The sequence below is a fragment of the Haliotis asinina genome, chromosome 11, assembly GCF_037392515.1.
Source record: "Haliotis asinina isolate JCU_RB_2024 chromosome 11, JCU_Hal_asi_v2, whole genome shotgun sequence".
Classification (NCBI taxonomy): Eukaryota; Metazoa; Mollusca; class Gastropoda; order Lepetellida; family Haliotidae; genus Haliotis; species Haliotis asinina.
Genome location: NC_090290.1, coordinates 17,866,159 through 17,887,887, shown reverse-complemented (window position 1 = coordinate 17,887,887; position 21,729 = coordinate 17,866,159). Strand labels below are relative to the sequence as shown.

Genomic DNA, 21,729 nt, shown 5'->3' with positions numbered 1-21,729 from the left:
CACTGCTAGCTATGTCGATAAGCATGCAATATGATCTCAGGATCGAATGGCTCTAACAGACATTCAGATACAACACTGCACACAACACACTATGTATTCCTACAAGCTATAGCATGCATGGCAAATAAAACCAAAATGTGATAGGAGGCCGAAGTGATGCTTGCAATTATATCCAGCTGGAACTGAAGACATACTGAAAACTAAAGCGCTTGCTCCTATTTAATGCATAGACAAGGAATAGCATAGAACAGATATCACATTAAGTGAAGACAATGACTGGATTCTGTCCTGTATAAGCTCTGTAAACCACAACTCAAGGCAAGTAATGAAATTCAATCTATGATTTTTTCTAAACTTCCTGAAATTCACCGGAAATTTCATTTTTCTTTTCTGTTAATGTTTGTCATATTAAAATTGGGAAAAGAGTGAATTTAGTTTTATGCCATTGTTAGTAATATTCCAGCAATATTACAATATTGGTGTGGGAGACACCAGAAATGGACATCACACATTGTACCTATATGGGAAATCGAAATTGGGTCACTGGCATGACGAGCGAAGATTTTAACTCTTTCAACACCAGTCAAACAGAAGATTTTACTGTCAAGACACTTACTGATATGAAACCATTCATCAATGAAAATATCAGCTTGGAAAACAATATTGAGCCTATTAGGCTACACTATCGCCCCTAACTTGGGAAAGAACAAAAGTTGCCTTACACCACATTTAGCAAATATTTCTGCACCTTGAGGTGACCTTTACATAAACATTCCAAATAAGAAAGTCTGAGCATGTAAATGGGTGGATGACTAGCTCAGTGCAGTCATCAGTGCCCTGTAATCTGATACATTAACAGAAGAATCACAAATGCATATTAGTTGGATCATGTGACTGGCATTTGGCAGTAGTACCATGTTTTCCCCTCTGGATCCTCATGGATGCAAGGTACACAACTCCATCACACTATTAGTGTGTTGTATGACCATTGGGTGGTTATTCCTCGTAATGACCATGCATGTGCAACATGACAAGGCCAGATGATCTGATTCAGAGAAAAAGCCTTTGTCTATCAATATTTGGAATTTCTGGTCCATGTGAAATATGATATTACCTGCCCCTGCCTGAAGTGTCAAAAGTCGATATCACCCTTGAAGAAGTCACTAATCTATACTTTAAGCAATTGTATGTCTTTGTTATTACATTGAGATACAATACATTCAGTTCATATTCAACAACAGATTAGATAACCATCTAGTCAGTTAAACTACCAAGTTTAAGATTTACTTGAAACTTTGACTCAATTGAAATTATTTGTCCACCGCCATGAGTTGTGATTACAGGGTATACAAGATATAACCATATTCCACCTGGTTCGAGAACTTTCGACTGCAGTCCCATAGTGGAGCAATCACCAAATTTTCTTGAATGGCCACCTGAAAACATCCACATGCTTCATTCAAATACTTGTTCAACTTTCCACAAACCTGTCCCAGGAGAAGTTTCTACCACGCCAACATATGATCAAAACGTAATGTACTATTTTTTAACACATTGCACTTTTTCAGAGGACAATGAATCTGAGGGTCAAAACATGATGCAAATGTAAATAATTTAGAAACATAATAAAGGATATGAATAATGTAGAAATGTTTCAATATACAAATAAACATGTTTCAGCCTTTCAAAACATTGGCTGAAGCATGACGCAAGGTGTCCACATGATAGCCAATGAGATCATCATTACCAAAATTAAAATTATAGTTGTTACATTATTGAGTCCTAGATGGAGAGCCCTCTGAAAAAATACCACTGTCGTGGAAACCAAATTTTCATTATGTTAGGATCTGGTGTATTTTCAAGAAACATGCCGACTACACTAAGTAGATATATACAAGTAAGGAAACTTCTCCTTTGAATATGCAGTGAGTCAACTACTGACCAATACTACACTCTCAGTTTGCTGATGGAGATAAATATGAAGCAGAACAGCACTATTTAATAAAATGATTCCGAATAATAACTTGCAAAATATCTTTAGACAAGACCAATTTAATGTTTATTTTTTTATGGATCTGTCTGTCATATTTTTCAAAAACAAGAACAAAATTTCCCCATTCAAAAAATAAAAACCTACGGTTTTTATAGGCCAAAAATATAAACTTACACAAAACCTTTTTTGCCCCATATACACTTTAAAACTTGCCAAAAGTAAAATACTCTTAGTATTTCAAATAGTATTTAAAAGGAATATTAACTTTCACTGGTGATTTTCTTATTTTTTCCCCCTCTTTCCTTTAGGTTTTCTGAGAACAAACATACGTAAAACAAGAAATAAAATTGGTCTGTTCCTAGGTCCCTTTATATTAATTTGCTTTATTTTCAAATACACCTGAAAAGAGGATAAGCAAATCCGTTCTGTAGTTTGATACATCGTGCACTTAAAATTAAGCTTGGAGACAAGTGCATTTCCTATCATAAAGGTCCGGGTTGGTTAAAAAAACAAACAAATGTGGTGCTTTTTTGAGATAAGCTTGTTGTTGAGATCTAGTAGAGATCTAGTAGAGATATATTATTAACAGGGGGTCGAGATGTTTATTAGGGGAAGATGAAACACACCAATGGTGGTGGGCCATTGATTTCATTTTGAAATACGTCTCAGATTTTGACAACCTGACATGCAAACATGTGCGGAGCTTGTATTCTTTCCAGGTGTAGACTGTTTTCTCCTTGATATATATTTCTAACAGTCCTTCAGCAAAGGGAAAGTTCAACCACATCAAATTAATCACAAGTCCTTCAATCTTACTAAAGATAAGGATATGATTTAATAGCCCCTTAAATATTCCTATGGGTTTTAAAGTCTAATCAAGATATATTCATACTTATCTGACAAAGTTCACCTACTTAAATTCCCAAACATTTCTTGTGACCGTATTCAACTGAATAATGCATAGTCTTGTGAACAAACAATGTACAATATGAAACACCCTTGATTTACCTTTGAATATTCTTCTGAAATGTAAGTACTGCAGTAAATAACTTAACAGACAGAACAGAGCACTAAACTTATCACTGACCCTATCCCTTGTAACGTATATACACCCTGAGTGTGGTTTCACAAACTAATCTTAACAAAATGATTATGAAATGCCTATGTTAAAGTTTGGGAGTCACACCCATCTTAATGCTAAGGTAATTCAAAGGGATGGGTCCTAGGGTGCTGTGATGCAAACCAACCTTGTATTGTATAACGTAAGGTGAACTTAACTCTCATATCTTAGCATCGGCTAGTCTTATCGCTAAGGCTAATTTGTAAAACAGCACCCTAGGCTCTAATTTGGTTTCATAATATGATCTTAGCATATGATTATAATAATCTAATATTAAAGTGTAAGAGTTTCAACCAAGATGACTTCATTTAATGTGTCTGGCTGCAATTCAGTGATGACTAACCATCTCAAAAATGCTTGAATATTCTTAAATAATTGAGGACAAGTAATTAATTCTATGGCTACACTAAACTATATATTAATAAATATATATACATGTACATACATCCTGAATAATATCCTCTACAACTAAACATATAGACATATTTCATCAAAAACAAGGCAGATAGTTATAAGAAGCTAAATAGCATGTAACATACAAAACACAAGGCAGATCCCTCTGTGATCAAGACATCAGAAATGTCATTTCAAATAAATAATTTGCAAATTGATCAACCATTTTTTTCAACATCATACTAGGCCAGACCAATTTTATTTTTTTGTTTTACAGATAAACCGGATGTATTTCTTCAAAAATATGAACAACTATTTTTTCATACACCAAAAATAATGTCATGATGTTTTCATTGGACAAAAATGTAAACTTACAAGAATATGTCTTTGGATTGTATTTTGCCACGTAAACACTTTACAAATTGCCAAAAGTAAAATACTTTCAGTACTTAAAAGGAATATTACAATGACAGGTGAATTTATTCTTATTTCCTGTCTTTAGGGTTTCTGAGAACAAGAAATATAATTGGTCATGCCTTGGTCTATAGATGTGAAGCCAGAAATTAATTGGTTTTGCCCACAGGAACCCGATATCGCACTGTAGACCATAGACCTACACGCATGTCATACATATTACTAGAGTAAAGGAGCAGCAGCTGCCAATTGTGCAGACATCGACTCGTTCCGATTTCAAGCTGAAATGTACCCTTAGAATTCGGTGACATTGAAAACTATGCACACGTACCTCTCAATTATACATGTCCTCACACATCCTGACTGATTTCCATGACATAACACCCACTTTATTAACTTTAATACGTCCTCATACTCGAAAATCAAACCATAACACCTCTGGGGTGAACGTTATCCCGCACTTGCAGCCTCTCGAGCAATTTCATTGGTCCGCTGAGTGTAAGTAATTTTTCCAGAACAAATGCATTACATTTGTGTGAAATTTAGAAATCGTTTTTTTTTTTTGTTGTTGTTGAAACCTGGACGGTTGTGAAATTCATGGCTCATCCAAAACCTTTCGCTCTCAAACCATGCGGTCTTGTTTACCGATACTATAAATACTTCGGTTCAGCTATCAAGCCAGAGGCTGCGAGTGCGGGATAACGTTCACCCCAGAGGTGTTTTGGTTCGATTTTCGAGTTTGAGGACGTAATAAAGTTAATAAAATAGGTGTTATGTCGTGGAAATCAGGCAGGATGTGTGGGGACATGTATAATTGAGAGGTACGTGTGCATAGTTTTGAATGTCACCGAATTCTTAGCGTACATTTCAGCTTGAAATCGGAACGAGTCGATGTCTGCACGACAATCCAATATGGCAGCTGCTGCTCCTTTACTCTATTAATATATTGACGTGAGTGTAGATCTATGGTCTATGTTTAACCTACAGTGCGATATCAGGTTCCTGTGGTTTTGCCTTGGTCTATAGATGTGAAACCAGAAATTAAAAGTTTACAGGTTTGATATGCTAATCAAAAGATGTTTAACACAAGGTAACTACAGGAATATGATTGAATGGGTGTTTTCTTATTACTTTTGATTAGTATGTAATTTTTATTTTACTGACAGCAGGAATTATCTGAGGCCTGAGAGGCTGATATTTGGCCCTTGGTTCATGAATGACATCACTGCCAGAAGAACAAGAGAGCTAAGCATCATGATGAGCTTTAAGTGAATGAGTGAGTGAGTGAGTGAGTTTTAGTCTCAGGCTGCATTCAGCAATATTCAAGTTATATGGCTGCAGTAAATAATCAAGTCTGGACCAGACAATCCAGTGATCAGCGAGCCTGACCACCATATCCCGTTAGTTGCACCTTACATCAAGCAACAAACATAGTCGCCTTTTATGGCAAGCATGGGTTGCTGAAGGCCTATTCTATTCCGAATCTTCACAGGTCAGTGAGTTTTAGGATTTCTTTTAATGTGTGTGGCAAATGAAACATTTTATAACCCAACATTAACTTTTTTGTTCAGCATGAATGTCTCTAAAGGAAAAAAAATGTCCCATGTCTGCTTATGATTATTCGACGTCTGCTTATGATCATTTGAATGATAAGCCCAAAGTCATGACGAAAACATTTTAGCAGTTTAGTAAAATGGCAATGTTCCACAAAGTGCTGCTGAATGATAAGATTGTCATAGCTCTAAGATGGTCATTGCTCCCACACTTAAAAGCAGACTTGGTCTTCAGAGATTGTACACGCATCAGGAACTGATCGTGGATCTTCAGCATGACAAGACATTGCTTTAACCCCTCTTTCACCCTAATGAGTGAGTGAGTATGGCTTTAGGCTGCTTTTAGCAGTATTCCAGCAATAGCACAGCTGGGACACCAGAAACTGGCTTCACACATTGTACCCATGTGGGGAATTGAAACCAGGTCTTTGGTGTGATGAGCAGACAATTTAACCACTCGGCTACCCCCCATCCCTAGGCTACCCTTCCACCCCCGAAACGAACAACACTGCTCTCCAGTTTGTTGAATCCTCAATGAATCTGCTCAAGGACACATACATGATTATCAAAACATTTTACGAGCAGAAATTCCCACAACATGTTACACCCGTATTTGTTTATTTATTTATTTATTTATTTATTTATTTATTTATTTATTTATTTATTTATTTATTTATTTATTTATTTATTTATTTATTTATTTATTTATTTACGAAGTCAGCTTGGGTTATCTTTAAATTTCCCTAATTACTTCACCGTCTCGAATCAGATGTCAGTTTAATGATTTCATATCCTTCATAACAGACCTGCACTAAATACTATAAGCTGCCACTCATAAACTGATGATGATGAATCTATTTTCTAATTCAGTTTGAGGAACACTGCTTCGCTGAGTAAATATTAATCAACAACATCTTTCAAACACCATGCTTCATCACAGCAACAACATCAGAAACACCATGCTTGTCCACACTGGTCAATAGCCTCATTTGACTGTTAGGCCGTACCAATTCTATTTCTTGTTTTACAGATTTTTGACATCAGAAAACCTGAAGGCAGGAGGGGGGAAAAATATAATCACCAGGAAAAGTAATATTCCTTCCAAATACTAAAAGTATTTTACTTTTGCCAATTTATGACAGTATATCGGGAAAAATACAATCTAAAAACATTTTCTTTTAAGTTTACATTTTTGTCAAATAGAAACATTAGGACTTGATTTTTTGAGGAAAATTAATTTTGACATTTTTTCTATTCCTGAAAAAAATACAACAGGCAGAGCCATCAAATAAGAAATAAAATTAGTCTGGCCTAAATCTATTTACTCATCCAACGGGTCAAAATCAAAGTACATTCACAACTGATGCTTTTGTCTATCTCTCACCAAAATAAGTGACAAGACATCTTTGAATAAGTGTTTACCTCCTTACTGAACACATAATAAGTTTACAGCATCATCTACTACTCAAGCAAAGTTAAGGATACAATTCTTTCATTTTACTTATTTGATAGTTGATCAGGCAGGAAACAAGTTGATCTGAAACCTTTTTTGAGGAGCACACTAGGATGCCAAAAGTTCTGGAAAGTGTCCAAAAATGCACAAAAGGCATTTTTGTTAATTAATCAATTTCCATAAATTTGAAATACTGAACAATTTAATTGTAAATGTTTAGAATGCATTTATCTTAAGTGCAAAGAACATGATATAAGCTATAAAAAAAACACAGAATTTCATATTTCATTTTTCACTAATGGGGTCACATGCTTAATGTGGACATATTTTGGCGATAAACAGGAATAACTAGAGTGTCAGACATTCCACAAGGAAATTATAACTGTATTTCATTATACACAATTTTGTACAAACCAAGAGCTGCATGAAATCAACAAATAAATGAAAAAAGTGAAAATCTCTTCCTAAGTCACTTTCCCAAAAGGCATGGTAGGCCTTGAAAATTTAATTATTCGAAGTATGTAATCCATGCCTGCTTCAGCATTAAACACCCAGCTCGCTTCAATTTTTCGGGAGTATTTGCAGACAAGGACAATAATAAAAAAAATTCAATTGTTTATAGGGGGTTATTCCATTGATACTTGACAGACATAAAAAGCTAACTGACGTGGTCACTTGTCAAGAGTGAGTGAGTGAGTGTGACTTTACCATTTTTAACCATATTTCAGCAATATGACATGAGGGACACAGAAATGGGCTTCACACATTGTACCCATGTGGGGATTTGAACCCAGGTCTTCAGTTTGCCGAGCAAATGCTTTAACAACTTGGCTACCCACTACCCCAAAGACAAGAGGAATAGCAGAGGCTCTAGATGTTTTTGCCCCAAATATATGTAATTTAAATAAACAATACTCCAAAATAACCCAAAAATTACTTTTGATCAATTGGTATCTCTACCAGTACACTTATCATTCATTCTTCATCCGAAATTGAAAGTTGCTTCTTTTTTTGAGAAAAACTTTAAAAAAAAATCCAATACATAGCTTTTCATAGCCTGAAACAGGAATGTGACTGGAAGAGGTATTGTGGAACAGTCAAGATATTTCTTCATGTAAGAGCACATGCCGAGTTATCAACAAACAACATCACACCATAAGAAAATACAACACCACATGCCCTTCACCTTGGCAGTGCACACGAAAAGCGGGTACAGTCAACAGTGGAGTCCGAACGTATAGTTCGTATCGTTTGACATCGAAGTGTACCCATTGGTCCTGAAGATACACATGATACTACACCTTAAACAGAGCTAAACACAATCTGTCCTCAATCAGGGCATGTACGTAAAGCCATCTCGCCCTGAATGTGAATAGATATCTGTAATCTCATTCACAATTCTAGATACTGTTTTTGATGTCACAAATGTGAGATTATAAGCAAATACAAGTCCAAATCTTGGAGCCTATTGATTCTGTAGTTACAGGCGACCAAATCATCAAACTGTGAATCAAACAAGTCCTAAGCTTATACAGTCGAACCTTGTTATCTGACATATAGGCATGAAACATGTTGTAGTACAAGGCCATCAGTTTGGTTCGTTTTGGTTTAGTATACGAGAACTAGTTTCCAGGAAAATAGCATCCTTCTTGCAAAGAATCATTGGACAAAATGATTGGATTTGTAGACTTTTAAGAAAGGATTTTAAAGGGTTAATATAATGATGGCATTAAAACCAAAATACCAAATTTTTTTATTCCACAACGGTCTACCGAACCGAAGTCAAAATACAGTGGTTATATTTAAATACCACAGTTTACATTTCACCCCAACTGACATCTTGAACCTAGTCTGCAGTTCTTACCACATCATTTAATAAATAGACATACACTTGCCCTTTTACCGAGGAGTCTTATCTCCAACTCTAGACTGGATACCAGGTTTGACTTAACTACAGACCCTAATATGTTTTTCTTGATATGAGCACCACTACATGAACAGCTTTGTAAAGCTAAAGCATATCTTGTAGCATATGACCCGAATCTAAATTCAATGGGAAAGTTCAGTTCAGTTAAGTACTTGTTAACCAATTATTTACTTCTGTTTTGTTCCAGTGACTGAGGTTTTTTGACAAAACACACATGACCAAAAACATGGCAGCACTTCCTGGTTACATCAAAAAGTACTATTTGAAACTGGATAAAAGGAATGTTATGGGACACGTCTCCCAATATCCAAGCTTTAAATTAATAATCTTGAGTGAGTGAGTGAGTGAGTAAGTGAGTTTAGTTTTATGCCGCTTTTAGCAATATTCCAGCGATATCACGGCGGGGGACACCAGAAAATGGACTTCACACCTTGTGCCCATGTGGGGAATCGAACCCAGGACTTCGGCGTGACGAGCAAACGCTTTATCCACTAGGCTACCCCACCGCCCCCTAAACATCTTGAGGCAATGCTGACACTTTTTCTTGTTTTTGTCAAGTGGATAAATCAATCAATTACATATGGCTGCTGTGCTTTTCAAGATTGTACACAATTCACAATTTGTCTCAATACCTACTAATCAATGCCATCAAAACATATACTACTCTGTTACACTATTACTTGAATTGACAAGTTGGTTTGTTGTTTAACAACACATTCAACAATACTCCAGCTATAGTATAGCGGTCTGTAAATAATCAAGTCTGGACTAGACAATCCAGTGATCAACAGCATGAGTATTGATCTACGCAACCGGGATACAATGACATTTCTCAACCAAGTCAGCAAGCCTGATCCTGTTAGTCGCCTCTTATGACAAGTCTGGGTTACTAAGCATGAATTCTAACCTGAAACTTCATGGAACAACTGATGAGCCATGTTAACTTGAATGTCTGAATAGCTACGAGTTTGAATTAAGTACCATTTCATTGAGATAACAGGGTTCGACTGTACTTCATCGGATCAATTTTCGTTTCCTGAGCTTTTTAAAAAGTAACTATTGTCTTTTATCTGTATTCTGTCTTGCTTGTCTGGATCTCAGCCATGTCATAAACACATGCACATATTAATATAGTAAATCTTGTGAAGTACAACAAATTGAAAAAATATCCATCACCCCAAAAATAAATTAACAAAATTACAATGTGAAAAAAAAATTAAAAGTTAAAAAAATGTTCACAGGTGTCAAAAAAACAAACTGTGGCTGCTAAGATATTCAACACATATTTGACATGTTTATCATGCAGTAAACAAAGAATCATTAATCAGAATAAACATGTACCAAGAATATCAACAGATATGTTGAACGTTTGTGCTTCTGTTAAGAAAAGACCTGCATCCATTGCACAAAACAATACTAGTGCTACGTGCAGTTACAACTTCAACATAAATACAACAATTTTAGTGTTCCTCACACTTATCTCAGTCTAAGGAGATCAATGGTCCCAAATTCTCCCCGCAAGTATTTAATTAGATAACTGTTCCCCAGTTTACCATGACATTTGCATGATATGTTCCCTAGTTTTATCCAGAAGTCTTTAACTAGGTAACTGTTCCCCATTTTACCATAAAGTGTACATGAAACGTTCCCAGTTTTATGTATGAGTGTTTAAATAATATGAAATGTCCTCCAATTTTATGAACGAAAAAATAGTTCCTTTGAAACTGACCACTTAAGTTTTTCCACTAACTTTGGGTCAGTGACTGTAGTAGCATTTTGAAATGTTCCCAAGTTCACTTACTAACTAGAGGTACCCATTTTGAATAAATCATCCCAATTGTTGTCCACAAGTAGGCTGTTCCCCTTTTCTTCCACCATAAGGATCAACTAAACCAATATTCTATCCAAATGTAGATGATTGCTAGCCAGTATTATTGCAAAGTTAATCAACTACACCAATAAACTGTCTAAAAATAGAGATGACAGTTCCCCAGTTTTAACCTGAATTCACACCAATTTTCAAATTCTTTTTTCACAAAATGTTTTAGATATTTGTGTGCTGCAAAATATCATCCAAAGACACACAATTCATTAGACAAACTAATTTCTACCGAACGAAACTACATCTAATGGTTCCAGGTTGCAAATAAGTCTCATATTAGTTGTCTGTCCAATAGTATCTACAGATATGCTTTTGTTCTTAATGCATGACAAGGATACATACCAAGTCTTTATTTTGACCCTTGTCTCTGGTCTATCACATATACTATAGGTTGGAGAAAAACTGTTAGGAATCTCATTCTCATTCTCAAAACATTAATTCTCCCAGCCCAATTAAAATTTAATAATAATAATAAAAAACATTAAAAATGTGATTAAGTGACAGTTTTAACCTTTCATCCCATTTTTGGCACTATTTCTAATGTTCAAGTTCAGAAAGTAACTTCTGTTACAGTCACATCCAGTATGAGAGTGAATGTTGTTTTAAGCCACTTTCAGTGTTTTTCACAGTAATCCACCGAAGCCACTCAGCAATGGAGTGAGGGCAAGGTGAACTAGTGGTTGACAGTATGAGTACCAACCAGTGTGTTAAACAGACACTAGTCCACTAGTCCAAAGCTCGTAAAAAGGAAACAGTGGGGCTTGTGAATTTTTTTTAGGTCATTTTGTAAATACATCATTCTCTCCAGCTTGTTAAATCATGCAAGATGACCTGAAGAAACATGTTCATCGTATTAGCAGCTTAAACATCAAACGTTGGGCTAGTGAACTATTTTGTGAGCTAATAACTGTCAGGCATTATAAGCTAGAATGGCTAGCAAAATTTAGAAACAGTGCCCACACTGGTTCGAACTAATGTATAGGGGATGGATATCAACCTGGACACAGATTATAAATCTGCCTTTCTGGCACTTACAGGCAAGAGATTCCATACATGGGCTGCAGTATTATGAGTGAGTGAGTGAGTCAGTTTAGTGTTACATAACTTCTTCCAATATTCCAGCAACATCACAGCCAAGGACACCAGAAATGAGCTTCACACATTGTACCCATGTGCGGAGTTGAACCCAGGTCTTCAACATGACCACTTTGACCACTTGGCTACCCCATGGATACGGTGTTGACAAACCGATATATATATTCTGGTCAGTCAGGTGAGGTGAAGTGAGCTTTATTATCGTACTTGAGAATATTTCACTCATTTGCAACATGCGTGTGTTTGTGTGTGTTTGTGGCTACTTGTACCAGACGAGACTTATCCAGGTTTTCTAGTGCCATCTCTCTGAGATAACATGTCACATTTAAGCATGAATATCCCACTGGCATATTGTCCTGATCAACAGAACTGTGGCTTGTTGTACCCATTAATGCTGAGCGCCATGCAGGGACCAACAAGTACCATATCTTTTGATATGATATACCAGGGATCAAACCCTTCTGTGTCAAACCCAGGTGAACATTATAACCACTACACCATGTCTGCAGTCCAGGAAACAAACCTGGACTGCAAATATTGAACTGAATCCCCCACCCATGCCCCCAACACACTGTGAAACCAACTTGCAAACCTAATGACTTTAAATGACTTTACAATATACACAGGGATGAAAGGTTAAAAACTAGTAGATTTTAAAAAGTCAACAACCGAAAAACTCTGAATATTTCACCACTTTGATACAATTAATTAGCCTTCCAATAAAAATTTCATACCATGTCCTGATAGAGAAACCTCATGTCTGGGAAATCAATTTGAGATGCATATTTCACAGTTGATTAATCTTTCCATCAACTCACCAAACATTGTGAAGGAAAAAAAGAAATTGAATATTTTTTGTCAGGGATCATCTCAAAAACTTTATAGTCAGTAAAAAATATGTTTACATTCATCAGACCAAACAAATAAACTTAGAAACATGATTTCCATGTGTGGTGTGTAATGATTTTGACGAGATGAATAAATAATTACTTACGAAATCATTCTGATCAGATGAGCACATTGTTACGAGCTAAATAATATTTTTTCATCGATGAATAAACAGTTTTGTTAATTTAGCTGATGGGAAGTGATTTCCATTTTGAAAAATGTAACTGGAAAACCTCTTACCATCAGTGATGACGTATTGTGGATTTTGGCACAGTATCTCCTTGTATCCTTCACGGAAAGAGGGGCTGCGGAAAGCGTAGATAATGGGGTTGCAAGCACTGTTCAGATACCCGAACATGTACGCCTGCAAAGGAGAGAGAGAATGTGTGAATGAGGGAGTTTAGTCTGATGTGATGTTAGAAATGCTGTTTATCATTGCAAAATTTGAGAAATATGATTGGATTCTGAGGACCTATGGAGCTCTGGTTCAGAAATGATCTTCAGTAACCCATGCTAGTTGAAAGATGTGAATAACTGGATTGGGTGGTCAGGCTTGCTGACTTGGTTGACACATGCCATTAAATCCCAAATGTGTAGATCAATGATCATGCTATTGATCACTGGACTGTCTGGTCCAGATTTGATTATTTACATACGTCCATAGAGCTGGAATATTGCTGAGCGAGGCATGAAACTAAACTCACTACATTCTGAAATTAATGAAGTCTAGATCAGACAATCCAGTGGTGACCAAGGCTAGACAGTTAAAGTTCCTTTCCAACCCAGCCTAACCATCCAAGTTAAATCTTTTGATATGGATGTTCTGGTGAAAACCAGTTCTAACTAAGCCTAACCATCCAGTCATTCGTGACTTCTTATAGACAATACAAGACACTATTATGGATGACAATTTCTTTAATTCTTTTAACACGACGTTTCAGGGGCAAGAATTAGCCTTGAAACGTCGTGTTAAAAGAATTAAAGAAGTTGTCATCCATAATAGTGTCTTGTATTACCTCACCAACTTCTAAATGCCTTTGAAGTATTTCTTATAGACAAGCCTGAAATGAAAACTGACTTGTCCCGGGCATCAGGCGATGGGATTTTTTAACCCCTGATGGGTATACTCACCAAAGGGTTGATATAGATGTTCACGCCTTTCTTCTTCTTCAGACTGGTCACATATATGGTGTAGATATTATAAGGTATCCAGCAAGTTATAAAACAAGCCAACACAATGAACAAAGTGACAGCCACCTTCTTCTGTTGAGCAAGTATTACGTCCTGTTCCAGAGTGGTATTTTCCTGAAGGCGTTTTGTGTGAGCCCGTATCACCTTGAACATTTTTAAGTAGCAGTACACAAGAATTAACAGAGGGATGATAAAATCAGTTACCAAGATAATAGCATGGTGGGTGTAGGTTCGTACGTCGTGAGGATATACAGGTCCACACTGGGACGTGCCTTCCTTGTATGTCACGTTGTTCAATCCCACCACTGTGATTGTGCCGCTGACTCCAGCCCAGATCCATGTGCACGCTATCATTAGAAGTACACACCGTAATGAAAAGGAACTGCTGAATGGACGCGTTATCGAGTAGTACTTGTGAATACTGATGTACATTAGGGTATGAATGGATGCTACGAGACAAAACGGATTAATGAACCCATGTATCACACAAAACTCATCTCCGAACTTCCACGTTCCGGCTAAGATCGTTGTGATGGCTGCTGGCATCGCAAGGCACCCTACAAGAAAATCTGCAACAGCCAGGTTCACCAAAAACAGGTTGGTCCGAGTTCGCATCCCCCGGTGTCTGACAACTACTAGGATCACCATGGCATTTCCCACGACTGACAACAAAGCAGACACACAGAGAATTGAGGATACTGTCACTGAGAATTCAAGTGGCCATTCCCTTTTTTCAAGATGGGTGCCGTTCCCCCAATCTGTAGAATTTTCGTCCAACATTTTCAATTATTTCCTTATAATAAGATCCCTAGATATAATCCCACAGCACCAATACGAGAACGAGAAATCATCAAAATGAGAAATATCAGGATCAGATATTTCATTCACCCATTAGAGTTGCATTTCCAAAGAAAATACATTTCTATAGAAACTCCTTGAATCCAAAGAAATACCGAATTAGGCAGAGATTAGAATCATGCTGTTTTAATAAATTGATTGACAGATGTCACTCAGTGTCAGTACTACTTAGCAACAGTCTCCATCATGACCTAAACGTGTCAGTCTGCTGATTGTTTCACCACATCGCTATGTTTCTGTTGACGACTCCCTGTTAATCCATTCCTCCAAACCATCCTCTGTAATTTGCACTAATCACACAAATCAATTCCTAACAAGAAAATCTACTTCATTAAAAGGAGCACTTCCTGAATAAATACTTCAAGCTGAATCATCCAATCATCACACTTCTTCTCAACTTTGGACACGACTTCTCGTCTTCGAAGTGAAGTGATATTCCACAGCTGAGTGTTATTTCACATGGCACAAACTATTCTCAACGATGAAGAATAAAATCCGCTAATTTTCCAAACACATCAGCATTGTCACAATCAAATTCTAATTCATTTTTCTCTGGAAGTATCTCACATAGCTGTTCATGAACGCACATTAGAGAACATGATATTGAGACTTGATGTCCAAACTTTGTAGATCTTCCTCCGTTGATACTTCGTCCAATATCCAGAGCTGTGCCTCTAACTCTGCATCATCTGGGTGTATTTGCTGAGTCCGAAGCTGCCAATCATCACAAGTGACGATGGTAAGGGATGTGTGCAATCGCCAGAAACTCAGTCCATGGTCCTGTCGCTGCCCATCGCTATCTGCAGAAGAAATCAAACATACAGTACAATGCTTACTGGGTGCTCTAACACATCATAAGTCATAATTAGCAGTTACGAAGGGCCAGCAACCTTACTCTGATATAAAAGCCTAATGGCCCTCAATAACATATTGATTAAACCCGATTGTCCTATTGAAAGAGCTGCTTGATAACATTAGGTAGGAGTTTATCATGACGGTTACTGGTTAATGGCTGTCTCAAATCTGTATTTAGAAACCTCTGTCAATGGTAAAGCATTGATTTTGGGCACAGACTTGACATCAAAATTTGTTGTCGATATTGTTCTGGTATTTATGAGAGCAGGATGTGTATTATGTAAGGGGAATATTGTATATAACTGTTTATGGATGCTTTTTGAATAATGGAACATTGTTGCTTTCTGATAAGTTATTATTTCAATTATACGCTTTTTGAATAGTTAACACACTTGGCAACATTCCAGCTATGACACTGGTCGGTAAGTAATCATGTCTGGACCAGACAATCCAGTGATCAACAGCAATCAATCCACGCAATTGACCACCCGATCCTGTTAGTCACCTCTTACGACAAGCATGAGTCCTGAAGACTTGATAATGATTATAGAGTGCTGCCATATAGCTGGAATATTGCTGATTGTGGTGTAAAACTAACTCACTTACTCACTCAGTTAGGCTATTGGAGAAAATATCATAAAGCGCCATTCAGAACCTGGTCAAATGTAACGTCTGTTAAGCAGTCTCACATGACAAACTAAAATTTGATAACACGTGTTGTCAAACTCGAGTTTGAGAGTGTGAACATTCCAACAAGTCAACACCAACACCAATTTCAGGATTGTCAAACTGTTGTTGAGAAATATGATTGGTCTCTATTCTCACCAACTGCTCTATCAAACGTTTGTTATTGTCAAACTCATGTTTTTAAAAAATAACCAATTGCAGTCAACAAAAGTAGCCCATGTTGTCCCATGACCACACCCATAGAGACATGGTGCTCAAAATGACACAAAGTCTGACACGTGTTAGATGTGTGAAAGTGCAAGTTTGACAACTTTTAAAATTTCAACAATGTGGGTTGTCAAACGTAAGTTTGTCATGTGAAGATTGCTTTAGTTTGCTGTGTGAAAGCCACTGTACAATCAAAGGACTACACATTCCATTTTTTCACACTGAGATTCATTTGGGTTATGGTGGCAAAGTGGGTTGATCATCGTGTGTGTGTTCGAATCCTATAAATGAGACTCACTCTAAATATAGTACTAGAATCTGTACTATATTTAGTATTTATCAAAGTACTTAGTACTTCACTAAGGAAGAGTAATCCCAAATATAATATATGTTACAGAAGAATTATTCTGGCAAGAAAAACCCCATTCTTATGTGTCAAGGTCCTCACATGAACCCCCATGCAACTAATACGTCCAGAATATTAACACCCAGTACACAATAATGGAGGATCTAGTCAAACAGGTTTGTGAATATCATTTCTCTCATCAGGAAACAAATATCAGGAAGTGGAGGACTTTTCGTAGGAATGATAATCAATTAACCAATCAGGCATTAAGGCATGCATTGCCTAGCAACCTTTGTTACCATGTTAAACAGAAACCTAATGCTTCACAATAGGATGTGGTAAAATCCCAAATTGGTCATTTCAAAGCAATGGTAGTTTTTCTAGCAAAGACAATGTAACCTGTGATTTGCTCAGGGAGGAAGTTTCCACACTGATATGAGATATTGGCGTCAGCTTGAAATGAAAGCAAACCTTTGAAGTGTCATGCATCAAAGGCAATTGTAAGACATACAGTTGTTGTTTGACAGGAATTCATTTCCCTTTCAAAAGTCATATTTGAACACATGTTTTTTTTTAAATATTTGTAAGATTAGCCACAGCATTTTTTTAAATAATATGAAACTTTGAGATAGAAATCACAAACATTAAGGGTCACTGAATGGGATAAATTTAGATGGATTTGATGAAATTTGTAATTTATATGAGGTACAATGTGTTTCATGGTTGTGTTTTATACGTAAGAAGGAATGTCAGCCAACAGTGTTTAAAAGGCAGCCAGAGGCGACAGGGTAGTCTCATGGTTAAAGTGTTCACTTCTCATGCCAAAGACCAGGTTCAAGTCTCCTAATTGGTACAATATGTAAAACTCATTTCTGGTGTTCCCTGCCATGATATTGCTGGAATACTGCTAACACTAAACTTACTGACTCACTAAGGGTAGCCAACAGAAATGTTTCACTGTACCAATATGTTTTGCAAATGATAAAAAATGATGTCACACAATTCTATGTGACACACAAGAACTAAAACCTTACTCTGAATGTCCCAGATCTCTTGAAATACCACAGTCCATACTGACTAAAGTGTATCGGTTCTAAACTAAGATCTCACTCTGAATTTCCCAGATCTCTTGAAATACCACAGTCCATACTGACTAAAGTGTATCGGTTCTAACACTAAGATCTCACTCTGAATGTTCCAGATCCCTTGAAATACCACAGTCCATACTGACTAAAGTGTGTCAGTTATCCCAGTTCCTGGCTGACTCCTAAGCTGAATTCGACATCACCCTTCAGGCAAAAACAGTATACACAAGCTTCTCATTAAAGCCAAGCAGTGTTCTACCAATTTGGAACGAATGTCCCTGAGCAACTATTTCCTAACTGACTCCTGTCATCCATACACCACTTCACTGCTGATTAATTTTGACCATCTGCAATTTCAGATGTGCATATCATTTGACAGGATGGAAACTCATGAATGCATGATAAAACATTTGAAAGCCATAGAAAAACTGCTTGGTTTTTCAAAGTAACACTGTAAAGGTCCCTTCACAAGGAGGCTGGTGTCTTTCTGATCCAATTGTGTAACAACTGTTTACCATCACTGACAGTTTTGCAGTCTAATCCAGACAGGAATAAGACAGCTAGACATGGCTGCAACCAGACCATCAGGCAAAGACTCAATGCCTGAGTGACAAGGCTTGGGAATTGGAACTACTGGTCTAATTCATTTAAGTTGGTCAAACACCAGCAATGTTTATCTGGCCACTTACATTTTCTTGTGAAGGTTCATCTGACAGTTGAGGATTCGTCTGATTTCTAGTTTGTCATAAAGACCCTGAAGTGAATATATCCAAGAAAGCCCAAGTGAGTCTAGCAAATGCGGAAAGTCTAGACTTCCACATCTTCAGGAAATATAGAAAGCCTCACAGATCCTTTCTATTTTTCAATATTTTGCTTATCTATGAGCTTTTTCCAGTAAACTTAATGTTCATTTCAGAGATTAGTGGCTTACTAGTCTATCTGATTTCATGAGATACTGGTTCAGTTTCAGACAGTTATAACAAAGGGAGACCTGCTATTTTCAGTAGACTTCAGAAAGCCGTCTTGTCAGTATTACCTTTGCCTGTTGGGTGGCATGAATTACGGTCATCCCACACAATAACGCCCTCCATGACACCGGGATTCAGTCATAGCACTGGGTAATCATGTTAGCCCTGAAAATTTCACATGATTACATGTATGTGCTGGGAGTTTGGCAATGTCCTGATAAATGCCCTAGCAACTCTACACACCTGGCTTGTGTCAGTTTCTTAAAAAGTCCATGATGCTATCTCCATAACTAATTATATCCTCTTGCTCTGACCAGAGGCTCTGTTCCAACAATGAACCAAGCATTACAGATGTTGTAAACGTATGTTCAAATATGAGTGAGTGAGTGAGTTAAAAGTTAACGTCACATCGGCAATATCTCAGCCATATCGTGACGAGAACCTTTAAATCAAATATGTGTATGTGGTAAAATCTGTCAACAAAGGACAGTAAAACAACTAGAATATCACAATTTCAATTAAAACTAGCATGGAAAGTTAAAATTTATATCACTATTTGGACAGTACAATATAAAAACAGGCCATAGATTGCTAACAACAGACGGTAGATCACCATACTAGGGATCATGGGGACTTACAGTACCTCTGCTACCTGCATGGTCCCTAGCTGGATTTACACCATCCCCTTAGCTGCTGGTGACTGTATGCAAGATTAGCCACAATTTAAAATGACACATATTCTACGATTAAATATGTGGAAGATTAAATCTGTCTTCAACTGTTCAAATATGAGAGTAAAGATCACCTCAGTGTTACGTTGTCCTGCTGAACAGGGTCCTGTGCCGAATTTCAGATAATGTAAATGCAAGCTGCGTTATGCCTCTGTCAGCTTTATTCTAGCTTCACCATGACCAGTGCTAAGTGTTAGCAGCAAACTATCACTGACCCACAGTAAGTCTGATACTGATCACCGATTTACAAAACAATCTGTATTGCTCTTAAGCAACCAATTCATGAGTACCACTGTATGAATTCGCAAGGGCAATGAATAAATTTACTTTTGTAGATGTAGACTTCAGTAGTTTCAGAATGCAGTGAGTGAGTTTGGTTTCAAGCCTCACTCAACAATATTCCAGCAATTTGGTGTCCATCTCTAAATAATTAAGTCTGGACCAGACCATCCAGTGATCTAAAGCATGAACATCGATCTACACAATCGGGATATGATGACATGTTTCAACCGATGACACATGCAAAAGAGCATGTTGGCAAGCATGCCACCTGATCCTGTTATTTAAAAAAATGTTACCTAGATTTTCTCAGGCAGACAGACACTGCACCTGTATGCACCATGGCCACTGCAGGTTTGTGAAAAGTCATGACAATGAGAGCTATCTGACCTGAGACCTGAAACTGAGTCATCATCAGATCTCAAAATGACCACAAACATTTCGTGGTCATCACATGCGGGACCTCTGACCCTCTAGAATGGCCAGCTTGGTCAAATATCCAACAAGTAATCACTAACCACTTGTCTCATAGTTGAATTTGGTCTACATCAATATTTGCTGAAGTTATTGTCCCAAACTAAGCATCAGGCCAATTTTGGCCTAGATGTGTTACCCTTGACCTCAGTGGTACATACATATTTGCCAGGCTATCAAAAGTGACCTGTGCGCAAAGAATGATTGATTGATATTTGCTCAATTTATCATGCCAAAACCAAAACTGTTTACCTGACAACTAACCAGAGTGTCCACTTATGCACAAGTGCTGTGACATAAATCCACACATATATGGTAATCAGTTTAACCTTAAATCATAAAAGACCAGTTTTGAACCTTAAATCTCGTAATCCAACATTTAAACCTGCATGGCAACATTGCTGTGGGTAATTATTTCATTCCTAAAAGAAAAAGCTAAATTGATTTTGATGGCCATTTCGATCAGTACGACAATAAAGCATGTATTTTGAACTTACATGTACAGCTATGTATACACCACAATAAACCATTCTGTGAGTGAGTGAGTGAGTGAGTGAGTGAGTGAGTGAGTGAGTGAGTGAGTGAGTGAGCGAACTGAAAATGTTCACTGAGAATCCTATCCCTTAACATCTGATGAACATATACTGGTATACATATGCCCTTAAAGTATGAGAAAAATACACTAAAACAGAATGTGTGAAGTGAAGTGAATGGTGTACCCTGTGATATTGCTGGAATATTGCTTAAGTGACATAAAACTACATTCACTCACTCACTCACTATCCAAGTTTTTTAAAAACTGTGGGGTTGGTAGTGTAGCCTAGGGGTGAAAGCATAAAGATCCGGGTTCAATTCCCACGTTGGCACAGTAAGTAAAGACCATCTCTGGTGACCCTCACCATGATACTGCATTGTACATTGTGAGTGCTAACCTTCTTGAACCTCAAGGCAGTGTGGGATGTATTGTCTCCACGGAGATGAGAATGAAATTTGATTTCCTGCTGATCATTTGACAGGGATAAAAGCAGCAGCACTTGCTTCAGAAGTAGTAGAAGTAGCTGCAGAAGTGGTAGTAGTAGTAGTAGTAGTGGTGGTGATGGTGGTGGTAGTAGTAGTAGTTGTAGCTGCAGCAGTAGCAGTAGTAGCAGTAGCAGAAGCAGCAGCAGCAGCAGTAGTAGTAGTAGTAGTAGTAGAGGTGGTGGTGTTAGTAGTAGTAGTAGCAGTAGCAGCAACAGCAGCAGCAGTAGTAGTAGAGGTGGTGGTGTTAGTAGTAGTAGTAGCAGTAGCAGCAACAGCAGCAGCAGCAGCAACAGCAGCAGCAGTAGTTGTA

General features: G+C 37.3%; 1 protein-coding gene and 1 pseudogene across 4 annotated transcripts in view; both read right to left on the bottom strand.

Annotated features, from left to right (window-relative positions):
• LOC137255966 (uncharacterized) overlaps nt 1-21,729 on the bottom strand; it is a 589,910-nt pseudogene that overhangs the window by 369,093 nt on the left and 199,088 nt on the right.
• The window catches only part of LOC137255973 (beta-4C adrenergic receptor-like), a 228,221-nt gene that overhangs the window by 28,222 nt on the left and 178,270 nt on the right, over nt 1-21,729 (bottom strand). For 2 of the 4 annotated variants that reach the window (XM_067793593.1, XM_067793594.1), the window contains 3 exons: nt 13,850-15,567; nt 12,959-13,082; nt 1,371-1,436 (listed from right to left, as the gene is read on the bottom strand). In XM_067793593.1, coding sequence (XP_067649694.1) covers nt 1,371-1,436; nt 12,959-13,082; nt 13,850-14,689 — 1,030 coding nt within the window. In that variant the 5' untranslated portion in view covers nt 14,690-15,567. The remainder of the gene's footprint in view (nt 1-1,370; nt 1,437-12,958; nt 13,083-13,849; nt 15,568-21,729) is intronic. The other 2 variants (XM_067793597.1, XM_067793596.1) reach the window with 1 other exon arrangement.